This window comes from Rutilus rutilus (genome assembly GCF_951802725.1).
Source record: "Rutilus rutilus genome assembly, chromosome: 8".
Taxonomy (NCBI): domain Eukaryota; kingdom Metazoa; phylum Chordata; class Actinopteri; order Cypriniformes; family Leuciscidae; genus Rutilus; species Rutilus rutilus.
Window position 1 is genome coordinate 37,696,594 of NC_140222.1, and position 16,916 is coordinate 37,713,509.

The 16,916-nt window shown below is 36.8% G+C and overlaps 2 protein-coding genes across 7 annotated transcripts in view; one reads left to right on the plus strand and one right to left on the minus strand.

Annotated features, from left to right (window-relative positions):
* Window positions 1-4,765: 4,765 nt before the first annotated feature.
* On the minus strand, window positions 4,766-6,582 carry LOC311296070 (uncharacterized protein). Its single transcript, XM_084417725.1, has 5 exons — window positions 6,480-6,582; window positions 6,067-6,396; window positions 5,811-5,924; window positions 5,351-5,415; window positions 4,766-5,177 (listed from the first exon to the last, which is right to left on the minus strand). The coding sequence occupies exons 1-5, from the start codon at window positions 6,502-6,504 to the stop codon at window positions 5,085-5,087; spliced, it is 627 nt and encodes a 208-aa protein (XP_084273851.1). The 5' UTR covers window positions 6,505-6,582; the 3' UTR covers window positions 4,766-5,084.
* A 3,321-nt stretch (window positions 6,583-9,903) lies between these two features.
* The window catches only part of dock3 (dedicator of cytokinesis 3), a 204,962-nt gene continuing 197,949 nt past the window's right edge, over window positions 9,904-16,916 (plus strand). For all 6 annotated transcript variants that reach the window (XM_084416722.1, XM_084416723.1, XM_084416724.1 and 3 more), the window contains exon 1: window positions 9,904-10,384. In XM_084416722.1, the coding sequence (XP_084272848.1) occupies window positions 10,348-10,384 (37 nt within the window). In that variant the 5' untranslated portion in view covers window positions 9,904-10,347. The remainder of the gene's footprint in view (window positions 10,385-16,916) is intronic.

Here is a 16,916-nt window from a genome sequence, read left to right on the forward strand (position 1 = left end):
CCCGGCGCTGCCGGATCATGTATTTTCGGTTTAGCCCTGTTTGAATACAAAACCCAATTTAATATAAAAAGTCCAGTATTTCTCGCGCTCGTCATCTGCAGCTGTCACGGTTGCCAGGCGACAAGAACAATCCTTCGTAGGCTAGACCGGTCCGAACGCTTCAGATGCGCCCTTTGATATGGGACGCTGCTAGCAACAATTTGTTAATATTGTGACAATAAGCCTACATTTTGTTACTTTAATTTTCGGAACTGCATATTTCGTTAAGTATTCACTTACAAATGTGAAGTTACCTGAAGTACTTTTTTCCCTCACATCACAATATGATTACATTACACTACACAAAAGTATATAATGTAACAACCAGATATTACTGTATATTGAAAATATACAGAGGTAAAATGCAACATAGCCTACGCAGTAATGCAGTAGTAGCCTAATATAAATGCAGTAGTTATTAAAAGTACTTTTTTCAGAAAGCCGTCGATTGAATCAGCCCTGCAAACCTGTTGGTAGACAACTTAGTGGATAGTGGAAATATGCACTTTAACACTCTGGAGACCATCCCAGATGATGTCCCACCAGCAGGAGGCCTTAGGGGCAGCCCATCCCGGTCCAGCAGCTCAGCTCAATAGTCTACATCATTTTTTTCTTATTTTATGTATTGTAAAATTAAATGTTTATGTTGATTTTGATATGTTTAACGTATTTTGTAAATAGTTGGAAAAAGTACTTTAATGTAGCCTAAAGAACAAATGATTTTCATTTACCAATTTTATTTGAAAAAATAAAAAGGTATAGAATTTGTTTCATGCAGAAAGTATTACTGTCATTACAAAAATAAACAATGTCCAGAACAATTCATTCTCTTTTATTTACACAATTAAAGTTGCATAAAAATAAATGTACATAATTGTTCTTTTAAAAAATAAAAGTGAAAAAAGTTAAACAAGAATATGTAGAAAATATATATATATTTTTCAATCATTCTCTCAAGAAGAGAAAACAGCCTGTCCATCCTCTCCCTTCTTTCCTGTGCACTCCTCGCCTCCGCCTCCCTCTGTAGTTGCATTTCTTCTCTGATCAAGTCCAAAAACTCGTCCTGTCTCGCCGCCTTTGTGCTGGTGCTGCTGCTGGTGCTACTGGTGGTGCTGGTGCTGCTGCCCCTGGCTCCTCCTCACCGTGGGCACCCACTACTGAACTCGGCCCTGGTGTGTCCTCAGGGATTGAGGCGATGAGGACAGGGGGGTTGGTGCAATGCCTCTGTCCCAACATCTCATCCATGAGGACAAACCAGGGCCAAGTTGCAGCAGTGGGTTTCCCACTCACACCCTCTCCTGTCCCAGGACACTTGCAATCCTAAAGGCAGAGCAAATGAACCATGGCTTGTTAACAACAACAGGACAATACATTTCAGCAAAGATGTGTGTATTACTTTTCTTTATATATATATATATATATATATAGACCCATTTTTTCCTGAATTGTTCTAAAAAAGCAGAAAAGGGTACTTAACACAGAGGAGCAATCTTAAGTGCATTGTTAACACTGCAAAATATGACACATCAAGACATGCATACAAAATACTTAAGAAATCATATTTCTGTATACTAAAATTTGGTTAAAACCACATAGCTTGCATGACAGCACTACAAAAACACATAAAAGTGAAACCCCATTGCCTTATCTACTGCTTTTCTTATTGTTTTGGGCTTTATTGGGTGAGTGATATTTCTTATAATACACAAGTGCAAATATTACAAATAGGTCGTTAAACTAATAACGTTATTACCACAAGTTTTGCCTAAAACTACCTGATAAATGAAGCCTCGCAATGGTGACGAAGGAGTTAAGAAGAAGTTTATAAGAAAATTTAACTCTGGTTTCGCTATTTGAGTAAATGAAAACATAATACTTACATTTAAATGTGAATTTGCTGTCCACCACCGATCTCTAGTCTCGGCCGCCTTTAAAAATAAATAAATAAATGCTGTCGTCAACGGCGCGCAATGACTTATGGGGTAGAATAGGCCGCTAAGTGTCCATTTATGTATCCTTCTTTTCACGGGGAAACGAAGGGTGCATTTGGCGTCGCTTTTGAATCAGGGAAGCCTTCGTCGCGGCGCGATGACGCAACCGGCCTTCGAATACGGCCTTCGAAGGATGGAGAATTGAATTGGGACGTCCTTCGTCGCGCCGCGGTGACGCAATCGGCCTTCAAATACGGCCATCCGGCCTTCAAATACGGCCTTCGAAGGACGCAGCCTTCACTTTGGGACACAGCTATTGTTTTTGATTTATTGTCAGTAAATGTTTTTAAATCCTGGTTTTCTTGCTCAACACTGCTCTCTTGTGGTCAGGAGGCATTTACTTTGTGCTGTGGCTTCATTTTTTAGTTTAAACAGAAATAAACAAATTACAAAAGCATAGAACAAAGCCAGCAGAAAACATGAAAACATTATTTCCGGTCACATATTCCTGATTGACATAATATGAAAATGAAAATCTCACATGCATAATTGGGTATTATGATTTTAATATTTACTTGCCCCTAAACAGCACATTGCTGTATAAATCAGTATCAAGCTCTCAGTCGCACTGTTGGCCTGAATATCAGCACATATGCATAATTATAACCATATTTAAAAGCTTTATACTTTAACAAAGAGAAAGACATATTGTGTTACTTTATATTTTCATGTAACGTATCAGTGTTTGTGTTGAGTCTTGAGGTTGTTCGAAATCCATATCTTGAAGATTTTGTAGGTCTGTGTCTTGAAATTGTTTCAAGTCGTCTCCGTTTCTTGCATGAACAAACACCTTTAATAGTCCTTAAAAGTGAAATCAGATTTAACATTAAATTAGTATTTCAGACAAAAACATTATTTATTCGCCCACATTTCATGGTTTTGTTCTTTCTGTAACATAACAATTGTAGTCACTATAAAGAGCTGTAACTGCAAGAGCTGTTAAAATATTCTTTAAACATTTGTAAACAGCATACTGATATTATAGTGAGAATTCAAGAGCATAATGTCCACATTTGGAGACATACATGTATAATTTCACCAAAGAGCTCACCTATGATCACAATGATCAGAAGACCATTTATGAAAGCAGATATGAAGATAATAATCTGCCAATGTGTCTGATTCTTCTCAATGTTCTTCACCGCTGTGTGATTCTGGACCTCTGGAGTTGGTACTGTGTAATCATTGAAAGGGTTTAATATTAATATTTAATATTGTTTTGTCTAACAATGATTAAATGTTAAGCTTGATGATCACTGAATGTTCACTCACCAGTGATGTGTAGTCTGGTGCCGTTGCTGTATTTAGGATGAGTGTCTTTGGTCACACAGTAATAATCTCCTAAATCATCAATAGTGACATTATTTATGAACAGGCGATGTTTACTTTGCACTGAATATTTCTGCCTAAAAGCTTTACTGTAGTGAAAGTTAGCTGACGTTGTGGAAGAGAGTAATATGACAACCGGAGAATCTGGAAGTTTCAGTAATAACCAGTTAACCTCCTTTACATCAAAATCACAGTTTATCGTCACATTTTGACCCAAATCTGTTAGTTGATCAGTTAAAGTCTCCGCAGCTTCACACCATATGAGCAGATCTGTGGAATAAACACCACACACACATAATATGGATTATTATTTTGTCATTAAACATTATAAATTATCTTATAAAGAACAATCAAATTGTCATAAAGTACAGTTAACTCACAGAGGTAAAGCTGCACAATCTTCATGATGTTAAAACACTTGTTTCTTTCACACGACTGTAGAGATGTAACTTTACCTCAGAGCTTTCAAATGAATAGTGTGATTAACCACAATCAAGAGGAAGTTAAAGGCAGGTTTGCTCTGGCCACACGCTTAGTTTTGTTGTCGATTTGTTCAAAACTCAACCCTTGACCTATATATATATACAGTATATATATAATCTCTTGTTTTTAAAAAAATATATATTTATCTCTAATTCACTGGCAGCAAAATGACCCAAGACACTGAGAACAGCCCAATTTTTCTTTCTTCATTGTCATACAAACACACATATTATGTTTTCTTCAACTGTATTCTCGTTCTAACCCGTGATTATTAACTCATAAGTTTAGAGGAGGTTTATAGTTTCTGTCTCTTGACAGAATTATCCACTAATTCATCATAAACAATATTTCTCCTCGAAGCAAGTGAGTACTCTATGTATTTTAATTAATCTGGATTGAATTTCTTTTTGCCTACTTGGTACTTCTAGAAAATAATAGTAAGTGTAAAACTTATTTCTAACATTTGTTATACAATATATTAATCTTTGTTAATGTTAGTTAATAGAAGTCCAGCTGTTAATTGTTAGTTTATGTTAGCTCAGGTTCATTAAATAATATTAACAGATACAACTTGTGTTTTTAATAATGTACTTAAATAAATTTCAATAAAAATTCAATTAGCATGAACTACAATTAATAGCTGCTTTAAAATGTTATTATTGTTAGTTCATGAAAACTAATGAGGTTAAATTTAATAAATGGAACATAATTGTAAAGTGTTGGTGTTTCCGGTCATGTTCACTTGGTTAAAGTTTAAACCACTTGATGCAGCAAGTGTGTGTGATCGTGTTGTTCATCAAGTGACCAAACCAGTGGAACACTTCATTTGCACGAAACCATGCTTGTGTTAACCACAAAAAAGAAAACTGTGCAGAAGTTAGATGTTTTTAAATATGTGCAAAAATATTAAAAACAATTAATATGCATGCCAAAAATATCTTTAGATTTATTGACATTTGTTTTCTTGACTTCAAGCTTTGTCAAATGTCTGTAAAACATCACTCATGTTTCAGCCCCAAGAAAGCTCATCATGTGGTTTAAAATTTTACTGCTGAGCATGTCAGCGCACTTATAATAGAGAGAGAAAAAAACTATTGTATTACTATATATAAGCAAGATCTCCACTTAAAACAGTACCAGCAAAAAGTGTTACTATCATACACACACATAATAACAGGAAATTTTAGTTTGTTAAAAAAAAAAAAAAGCATATGTAAGTACACTTTGTATTCATAAAGTGTATCACATCATACATTGGCTGTAGTAGACAGTAGTGCTCTGCTCCTGACTAGGCCTGGTGTTACTGGAGCACATGAAGAAATCAACTTCAGCACACTGAAAGAGGACAATATATGAATGGCCATATACAGTATGATAGACATAATCAGCTGGACACAAACATTTCAGATCATTTAATGAATCTTGTGCAGCTTGAAGTTGCACTGTAAGAATCTCCAGGATAATAGAGGACAAAATAAGATAACATATATTAATATTGAAGATCTTACCTGTGGATTATTTGAGTTTTGATCAGCAGATTTTCCAGTTGCATTAATAAAGCTCTTCACCATACCTGAAACAGCACTGAATATGAATATCACTGAATTCACACATTGTAACAGTCCAAGAGCTGATTCACAGAGAGTGTGTTTTACTGTGAAAAATGTGAGATTCAGACCAGGGGAATGAAAAAAGTGTCTAGAGAAATGCGTTTTTTTAAAGGTTTAACTTTTTTAGGCATTTTTAGAACGTCATGTCTCGTACGAGACACTGCAAAAGAAGACAGACGCGAGCGCAGCAGTTAAACACGTTTAGTGTGTGTTTACATAAAATAAAATAAAAAACATGCAAAAGTAGCGCAGAGGAATAGAAAAACACGTTCTGTGTGAACCGGCTACATTTAGTAGATCTAGAGTTTGTCACCTTGTAGTTCAATGACACTTTTACTGTAGTAAAACAAGTACAAACCTATTAATGCAATGGTCAGAAGCACATTCAGCAGGACAGATATGATGATGGTCATATTTCTCCATAGTATCTGGTGTTGTGGAGCGTCATCTGTCTGATTCCTGTGGACGGAGTCTGTAAAAGGTTTGTAGTTCAATCTTTATTCAGTTTCAGTCTTTAACAGAGCAATAAAACTATTATTAGATCTTCATACAGTATATTCAATATGGAATCTATCATGTGGTTTATAAAGACATGAAATGATAAAATAACTCACCGCTGATGTAGATTTTGGTGCCGTTGTTGAATTTAGTTGATTCACTAACTTTCACGCAATAATAAACTCCTAATTCATCAGTGGTGATATTTCTGATGAACAGACGACTGTTAGTTTTCACTGAGTATTTGTGTTCAAAGCTGCTGTTTTCATATGTACATCGTCCTGTGTTGCTGTAAGTGCGTAAGATCAACTCTGGAGGATCCGCTAATTTCAATTTGTACCAGTAAATCTCCTCTATATCAAGATCACAGGTTATAATCACATCAGATCCTAAAGTTACTGGTATGTTTGTTAGACTCTCTGTGGCTTGATACAACATGAACAGATCTATGACAGAAAGAAAAACACATTTATTAAGATATAAAATCGAAAGAAAACTGACTCAATCAAATGTGACGTGAGAAACTCACAGATCTGCAGCTGTATGATCTTCATTGTCTGATCCAGATGAATAATATCTGCTATACGTGATCATTCACACATCTCGAACTGTGAGCGGAAACACAAACCTCGACCACACAGACGAGAGGGGAAGTCAGAGCTGGCCTTCTCTGAGAACATGATCATTCTTAGTTGTTTAAATCAACAAGTCATTAGAAGATACAGTATGTGTTAATATGCCAGTGTGTTTTATTTGAATATACAGATGGATGAACAAATCAATAAATGTGCACGTCTGACTGGCTGTTTGTTCAGAAGTTTAGTGGCAAAACAAACACACGTGTGGAGTTTCCACATTTTCATAATGCAAGAATTTTGTCTCATAATTTAGTTTAATTTAAATATATTGTGAGGTTTGCTTATATTGTTAATAGTGGACAAGTCCTACATGTTGATAATCAATTGCATTTATAAATTTGCATTGCAATTCAAATCTCTACCACATGATGTCCCTGTACACTTTTGTAGAGACTTAAATCAAGAAAGAGGCATTTACCTGAAATATGTCCAGGACAGCCTAATATTGTGAAAGATCAGTCAATCTAGCAATGGCTTATCTGTCAGGTTTAATTGATTTTTAATATTCATCCAGGTTTTATTTATATAACGTTTGTGTTTAGAACAACTCAATGTATTCATACAGCCTTTTACCTATGGATTGTTCATTCACATTTGGTGAATATTTACCCATATATTCTTGTGCACTCTTGTCTGAATGACTGTTGCGTTGCTGGATTACATCTTGAATCCATGCAAAAAATCTCTTTGACTAAACATCCATTGAATCTGAAATATCTAAAAATCTAATCTAATCTTTAAAGATTCACCAGAGAAACAAACACACCACGGTCCCGTATGCAGCCACAGACGTGCTCCTCATGACACAGCGAAGGGAAGGATGCGTTTGATAGTTTTAACTCTCAGACTGAGCAAAACATCTTTCATCTGGAGAATTCTCAGCTGAATCGCGATGACTCAGTGCTGTTCGTGTTTCAGGGCCTCTCTCTTAAGTCTTTTGAATCACAGCCAGCAAGAGTAACAAATAGAAATTCCCTTCCCTCCATATGCTGTTTTATACATCACACTGGAGGCTGAAAATACATTTAAAGACGAATATTTTGGAATGCTTTGCCCTTACAGCATCGATATATACAGACTTATTTGGCTGATACGTGTTGCTGCATATAGACACCAATGAAATGCCTGCGAATGCATTTAGATTGCAAAAACACAAGAATTGAAGTTCTCATGACTGTAAGACTGCACTGGAACTGCAATAATATGTGCGACTGCAATAAACACGGACTTGGAATGAATAGATGAGATTGTGAATCTGATTAAGGCAATGCATGGACGACTTGCTCAGCGGGTCAGGAGAATCCGCAACACCCACAATGACCATTAAGACGCCTCGGAAAATGCGGCAGGTTGCCGTTCGCGTCACCATGGTTACCTCATGTCCGGAATGTTTATTCAGTTCTCGCAGGATCTGGGTGTTAGCAGACAATCACCTTTACATCTAAAAATAAACAATGAAACGGAGTTTATGCATCAGTGGCTCGGGAAAAAACAACCGATTTTAAGTGGCTCGAAGAACATCATGTGCTTTTTTAACTTATTAACTTATTATTAATATTTATAATGATAATTATATGTAATACTAACAATATTAACTGTAATTATATTACAAATAATGTTTATTTAATTTATTATTATTGTCAAAAACACCACAAATGTAATTATTCTGTCATTTTTCTTACATTTTCCTGATGCTCAGAAGACTTGCAAAAGACAACGTGCCTATAATCTAAACACACACACTAATGGACTGTCATTTCTAAATGAAAGCTTGAGTGAATGAGATGGGAAGGGCAGAGAGAGCGACTCACACCCCCGCCTGATTCCCCCCTTCACCTGCTCTTGTCATGATAATATTCCTCTGCAGTCTCATCATTGTTTGCTTTCTGCAAGATAGTTGCCGGGCTTGAACCCCTTCTGGATGCAGCGTGCAAGTCTGTAGAGAAATGAAGAAAAACGACACAAAAATAAGTAAAGCGAGAGGCTTGTTTTCTAATATAGCCACTGGGGGCTTAAAGGTGAGCGTATAACTGCTGTCTTGAGCAGTTTTTATACAGTCTCTGGTACCTATTATACATCAACAGGTACTGAAATTATAGTAAATGAGTGGTGCGAAAACATCCCTGGCACACTTGCCGTAACAAAAATACGATATGGCCTGGCAACGTAATTATGCCCATGATAAGTGTATAGATTAAGAATTATAACATGTTTGGACGATGGCTGGTTAACCCACATTCAAACATGGCATTTTAATATCATAGGTCTTATCAGTCACCCTGCTGATAAAATAAACAAAAAAACACACACTAAAACCAGTCTAAACTGGTCATTTCTGGGTTAGCAGGTTGGTTTTAGAGAGGTTTTGCCCACATCTTTAGATGACCATCTTAAACTAGCTAAATCCATCTTAAGCCAAACAACTAGCTTAGGTTTTTCTCTCTTTTTTTAGCTTTTCCAGGGTAATTAAATAATAATTTACACACAAATTCCAGAGTGATTAATTAAAGCTTTTGGCTGCGTTCACACCTTAAGAGTGCAGGAAACCGAAGTCAATCGCCTTCCCGCTTTTGTGAAAGCGTGTAATATGGATAACGACAGTATAAAGACTTTATTGTGTCTTAAGGGATTTAATTTGTATTCCAAAATATTTTAGGTCACTCCCGCTGCTTTAATCCTCTCAAATATGAGGTCAAATATTCAGTCTTGTCCAATTTTGTTTTTCCCTCAACGCCCAAACGCATTACAGGTGTTTTGTCTCTCGCTGACTGCACAACATCCCTAAATCCTGCCATATTTTTCACAACAAAAGAGTGGTTTTATTGGTAGTTTTATTAGTTATTGACATTTCTGTGGTACTTACAACTTCCGTTCATACAGAACACGTCACCGAACTCACGCGCGGTTGAAAATAACCGTTCAGCTGCTGTGTGAGTCATTCAGAATAAAACTGAGGTAAAAACAATAATAATTAAATGAAATAACAAAACCAAACGCCAGAAAGATTGTGAAATCGTCTTACCCAGTTGATAAATCGCATATTAATGTATTAGGCTATACAGAAGACTAGCCTAACTGTATTATTTTAGTTGAAAGACTGTGTATGGTACATTTCTGTGATAGCCTACACATTGTTTAGTATTGTGCCTAACTGTAACACGAAAACTAATGTGAAGTGCCTGTCAAGTGTTTAAAATATCGACCATCCTAAAATCTCAAACATGAGTCAATAACAATCCAGCGCGCGCTCTGTCGAGCGTTTACTGCTACTGTAAAGCGCGTGTCCCGTTAAAGAGCGACAATCTGCGTCATGTGACGGCGAACGGACGGACGGACGGAGAGATGAAGATGGCGCAGCACCGGCGATGAAGAGTCTCTCGTTCACACCGGAAAATCACGGAAAATCGTATCGATCAGGCGTAAAAGAGCACCACGCGCGCGCACGACTCGAGAAACCCTCAAGGTTAGTTTGTCCTCGCGCTGTTTTGTCGGATTCAAGCGCTAAACCACGACTGACCGAGTCAATGAAATAAATAAATGATCGTCTCCATCCTCAGATGTTGCTGCCGTCGCATCCATAACGGGAGATCCAGGCGCGCGGGTGGGAAACCTGAGCTGACGTGTGAAATATGTCGTTTGTTTTATGAAACACACCGCTGTGAGATAAACACGTCCGAGCGTCTGCTTGAACTTTAATGTGTCATCGTACATGACATTTAACCGAAACTCTTCTGATATCTTGGTTATTTTACCGGGATCATGTGGACACCGACCGAGGACGAGAAAATCGGAGTGGGTGAGTTGAAAATATGTTTATTTATCATTCTTGATGTAAACAGACACATTAAACTATTTGTCAGCGACTGATTTCAAGTGTTTTATGTGGCTTACAAATCATTTAATGATTTGAAAAGGCAAATTACATGCTGTCATATGAAACTAGATGCCATATAAAATGTATAAAAAGGCCATGTTGAGTGTGGAGAAATTCGTAACCCGTTTTATGTAATACTGGTACTTTCACCAAGGTATTACTATGAATTTTTATTGAATTCCTTGTGTAAATCTGTCTGCACGACTGTTGAATACTAAGGTGATGTTACAGTAGTACACACACACACACACACACACTGCTGATTTTGAAGATGCTCGACTGACCGACAGGGGGCGATACGAGCGGTGCGTTTCCAACAGGTGCATATGGTGGAAAACATCTAACATTTAGGTCTATCACTCATCATCCACATCACCATCATCATCATCATCATCATCTCAGCTTCCAGAACAAAAGGACACCGTCTTCATTGTTGAAATGCACCGTCAGCATGTTGCAGTGGTCACTGTTTATCACCGTTAAAGCTTCGTGTCAGTGCGTGAAATGCCAGAGCAGTTTGCACCTCCCCTACTGTTCCTGACAGAATCACACAAGCTTCGTGTACAAACAGAAGCAAATTCAAACGCAGAGGTCATTAGTATACCTTCAAAAGAATGAATCATACAGGGGGGTATCATTGCTGCAGTAAATACAAGGAACTTGACTTATTATTCTCATAAGGACCTGATGAGTCACCAGTTTCAGGGAGATCAGCATTAATGGTGGGTGTATGATTGGTCATGTACAATCTAGATGTCATATCGGTCAGATGAATGCAGATTATTTAAGATGCATTGTTAATGCATTGGTCCCGTTGCACTTCCTGTGCTCGTGCGAGTCACAATACAAAATGGCAGCCTTCACTACTATATCTTTGCTTGATGATATTTGTTGGCTGTTTTGTTGTGGTGTGAGTAAATTCCTCCTATTTTCAACAAGCCTTTTTAGGCACTTCAAAATATGGGTGATTCTTTAATTAGGGCAACTTTTTTGTCTCCAAGGATGATTTTAAAGAAAACATCCTTAAAGAATGACTTATAATAGCCTTAACATTTTTTATTGTATTTAATTTTACAGTAGGTGCACTTACAGTGTACTTACCTGAGAAAGTACAGGGTAATATAAGGTAACTACATGGGTTAAGGGTAGGTTCAGGGTTAGTACATAGTTATTACCCAGGTATTGTAATTACTATAAGTATATAACATGGGGAACAGGACTGTAAAATAAAGTGCTACCAAATTTTTAAATGACTCTCTTAAAATGACTTTTTCCTATTTTTTTAAGAGTGTGCAACACTAAATTGGCTAAAACAGGACAACTCTGTTTCAGACTTTTTCCTAAGAATTTAAATGTGTAATTATTTTGCTTGTAAACTTTGCACAACATTGCGTTTTTCTTGTATTTGGTTATTATTAAAATGTAATTTAAAATATTATACTTAAAAAAATAACATTGAGAGGTCATACACTTTATCTGGATGCCTTTTTATAGTTTTACATTCATTAAAAATATACATGTCATTACCGAATCAGTTAGCCTAGATTTAACAGTTATTGCTTAAATATTTGTTAATTGTAATATCTGAAAATTAAAATCGTTTTAATTTTTTACCTTTTTTCTTTTGCGTTTAAAGTTAATTGACTGCTTACTAGCTTGTTGTTTTAGCAAGACCGAGGGGCCGTTTATCCGACACCGTTTTCAACTGAAAACTTTTAAAGCGTTTTGGCCGTTAATTTACACGGAAATGGCGTTTTGGGGGCCTGGAAACGCAAACTTTTGAAAACGGGTTTCAAAGTACATGTTTTTTAAAACGATAACATTATTGTCTCAGTGTAAACTACAAAAACGCAAATCTGTGAAAACGGTGACGTCATGCGCATGCGTATTACATGTTCAGTCTATAGGTGCGTAGTGTTTCTTTACAAAGTGACATCGCCACCTACTGGCCTGGCATGAATAATACAGCGTTTTTTGTCGTTTTCATGGATCCTTGAGAACGGGGATTGTTTCTATAGGGGGAGGCTGCAGATCTGGAGATAGATATACGGCCCAGGCTGTTTTACGCCCCTGTTGTTCCTGATACGTCCAGTAGGGGGATATACTGCGAAATAACACCATTAAATCGACGCTCGAAACTTACACATTAATAATAACCATCCCGTCCATAGACTTTGACCAATTTTGTGTTTTTTGTTAATTTAAATATAAACGTTACAGTGTAGATCTGCACTACGGATTAAATATTCAGTTGGGCTTCACTCTCGTCACTTTTGACAACATTGTCACCTGTACGCGAAAAACGCAAAGAATTTTTTTGTTCATCATTGTCGTGTGAATGTACCCCAAGGCATAAAATGTTTCTTCCAAAAAATGTCAAATTTCATTACGATCACACACAGTATCAAAAATCCCCACCACACAGTGCTGTTATCATTAGCTAAAACTATTCAAAATCATTTTCTTTAATTAAAATACAGCTGAAATAAAATATAAATATTTGTAGAAAAACTTACATGAAAATAAAAAATGTTGTTTTGGCAACTAACTGAAATAAAATAAGATTACGTTGAAGTACTACAATTACTAAACTACAATAATATATATATATATATATATAAAATTACTAAAAGTAAAACTAAAAATAATAAGTCAAAATATTAATAAATATTTTAATAGTATACACCTAATACTAAAATTACACTACAACATACACTTCTGGTTGATCAGGTTTGAAGAAGTTACATTAACTTTTAGGCTGTCTAAAAGTAAGTTTCCCTAATTGAAGAAATACACATATATGATGTGATATGATGAGGAGATGTTCAGAGTGCCATTTTACAGTCATTTCTTTTCTTCTTCTTTGATGCTGCATCTTGTTTGCAGGGAACAGCAAAGCAGTCAAAGTAAATACGAGCAAGTTTGAACTTTAAAATCTCTCCTCAGGGAGCCATATAACCTCAAATACGGCCCATTTGTCAGAGCTGTCATCCGACATCTGCTTTAGTTTTAATGACTATATTTTTAAGAGCTACAGAATAATAAACTTATAGGAACCGACCAACTATTTGTCATCTAGAAAAGCAGATCTGTCAAACGGATGGGAGTTTTAGATTCCGAGGCAACAGAAGGTGGAAACTCATGGATGTTCTCCAAAAGACCGACCCTCCCCCCCCCCCCAACCCCAGATTCTGGCACGCCATTGAAAAAACAGCTATTCACGCTGGCTCTGTGTGAATGGGTCTTTGTGATGCAATGGCCATGTTGAATGTGATGCTAACCTCACAGCCTGCTAATGCACCACACAGTTCACATCAATGAAGGCCATTTTGCTCCCAATCTCTACTTTTACTGTAGAAAACATGTTGAATCAATAGTGGTTCGATATTAATTCTGTTAATTTTTGAAGGTATTTTACATTAACCATCACTGCCACTGACTTTTAATACCATTTTTGGGACGAGAACAGGTGATATTAGTGTCGAAACAGAACATTTTGAGGTTGTAAAGGACATTTTCATGTTTGAGATGATGATTACCACCACATATTACAAATTCCACCTCTTATTTTGATTATGAGGACAAGGCTACTAAAGTACGGCCTCATTTTAGTAACTACACTATTCAGCGCTGCTTCCTCTACATAAGTCATTGGCGACATTGTTGATATAATGGAGATAATAAGATGGATAATCTTCAGTAAGAGGGCCAGACTGCCCAATTTTATGGTTAAAGAGCCAAATTTCCTCTAATGCCTAGAGGTGATGTATAATTTACTAATGTGCACAATTACATCCCATTTTGATCTGGCATTGCGTAATGTTATATCCTTGGGGTATTCGCGAATGGCAGCACTCATCTTGCATTTCATTCAAAGTCAGATATTTCTACTAGGTTATTTATCTCATATTGTAATTGTTCGATGTTTGGAAGATAATGGCTCCATCTGAAATCGCATACTTCCCTACTATATAGTAGGCGAAAAACATTATGTGACAAAAGTCGTCCGAATTTACAGTACTGGCAAAATATACCCAGATGACCTACTACTTCTGGTGAGATTCTGAAGTGTGCATATGATGGACACTTTACTATCCCATGAGGCCACAGGAGAGGATTTATGAATGGCAGTGAAGCGACGTAAGTGACACTGGTAGGTCACATGACAGTGACAACAATGGCGAATGAGGTACGTCCGGATTTAATCATACTATATAGAACATACTTTTTTAGCGCTCAAAAATAAGTACCTACTCAAGAGAGTATGCGATTTTGGACGCAGCCAATGTGTAAAGAAAAAATGACTGTGCTAGCATTTGTTTTGCACGATTATAAACCTAAAAGACAATTGACTGTATTCGTTGGTTAAACCTAGCTAGACAGGTTTTTATCATGAACTTAAATTTTTAATTGGCTTAAAGGTTATTTTCTGGTAGCGTTGAACCAACTGTAACTTTCCACCACCTACTTTTTCAATAAAAGATCTCACAGTGCCTCCATCAACACTTCAGAAATCCTGAGCACTCTTTTCCTGTCATAGGCTCATAACTGCTTTTAATGATCTCCTATGACAGGAAAAGAGTGCTCAGGATTTCTGAAGTGTTGATGGAGGCACTGTGAGAACTTTCATTAAAAAAGTAGGTGGTGGAAAGTTTGTTTGTTTGCGAGACTGTCACATTGCAGACTCACTGCAGTTAGTTATTAGCAATGTTTGCTAAGGCTGATACCTCAATTTATGCAGCTTGTTGAGGTGAGGAAGTATCCAGACTTAAAATTTTCACCTGATTGACAATAAAATTGGCGATACAATCATATAGACCAGACTATCAATACTTTGAGGTTACTTGTTAAGTGGCTAGCAAACGAATATCAACATGCAATCTTGCTAAGATGCTAACTTGTAATCTAGCAAAACAAATCAGCTCCAAATCAACGTATGTGAGAGATTGTTATCGATTTTAGGTTTTGTTTAGGCTAGTAACGCAAATAACTAACGCTATTGCAGAATATAAACTATTTTGCTATTCATCTTGATTAACTTTTATTCAAAAATAAGGTGGTGGAAAGTTTGTTTGTTGTGGAGGCTCTCACATTTCAGACTGCAGTTGGTTATTAGCGATGTTTGCTAAGGCTGATACCTCAAATCACACGGCTTGTTGAGTTTTGGCATTATTTTTCTAACTGTCCAGATTTTTCGCCATGACAGACAATAAAATTGGCAATAAAATCACATAGACTTACTTCTTAACTGAGACCAGAATATTAACACTTGGAGGTAAGTAGGTATTAGGTGGTTAGCAAGCAAACATGCTACAAATGTTAACTTGTAAACTAGCAAAACTAAATGAGCTCCAAATCTACTTCCGTGAGAGATCATTAGTATAATACGCTTACCAATTTAGGTTAGGCTAGTAACACAACACAGACTTGGGGGTTAGCAGGTGGCTAGCATAGCATAAACACGCTAACTTGTAAAGTAGCGAAACAAAACTAGGCTCCCTTGAGCATTTATTAGTATAATTTGCTTACCAAATTTGGGTTTGTTTAGGCTAGTTACATAAATTACAGATAAGTAATTTTGGAGAACTTAGTCTCAGTGCCGTTACTGCAGCATATAAACTATTTTTGCTCTTTGTACTGTTATACTGATAACATAGATCTCTTGTGGAACTGCCGGAACCATTTCACCCCTTGTGCGTCTCCAAAATGTGATTGTGCTGAATATCCGCAGGAGCGGAACGCAGGGAGAAAGATGCAGACAGAGGAGGGAATAACATGGCACGAAACACAGGAGATGTCAACAGTCGATATACCTCCACCAAACTGTTTACAGTCATTCTTAACCAGAGGGGGCTTGTTCACACACAAATGTCACTGTTGCAATGCAAGCAGACATGAACATTTGGGAAGGGAAGCTTGCAGGGGGAGTAGAATTGGCACGCTAGACCTGTCATCTCGAGCCCCCACACAGACTCACGCACGCTTTCGTTTGTGAGCTTCCTCTACACACACTCCTGCTGAATGTGTGCTTGGGGCAATGTATGTCAATTATATTAAAAACTGTCAGCTGCTGATCGTTACTCTTATTTGGTCTTCGATCGGGCATTTAAAAGCTTCATTCTTAATGAAGTCTTATGGGTCAGCCTTTGGCTTTAGTGCAGCTTGCCTAGGTCTAATGGGTTTCCGTAGATATTATTCATGTTTTTTGCTTTTTATTATTGTCTCCTCATTACTTTGTCTATTATGTGATTCATAATATAGTTAGAATAATTGTTCTACAACTAACTAATTTTGCAAATACATGTCAACTAACTCATTAATTCGCAACTACATGTCAACTAACTCTTATTAGAGTATTAGTAGAGTATTACTTATAGTCAGGAGAATGTCTGTTGAGGAGCATCAAAATAAAGTGTTAGCAGATATTAATAAGACAGTCTACTTATCAAGACAG

Coding starts and splice junctions, on each gene's coding strand:
- LOC311296070 (XM_084417725.1), bottom strand. CDS start 6,504: ATGAAGATCATACAGCTGCAGATCT. Junction 6,397..6,479: donor GATCATACAGCTGCAGATCT/GTGAGTTTCTCA, acceptor TTTCTGTCATAG/ATCTGTTCATGTTGTATCAA. Junction 5,925..6,066: donor CACCAAAATCTACATCAGCG/GTGAGTTATTTT, acceptor AACCTTTTACAG/ACTCCGTCCACAGGAATCAG.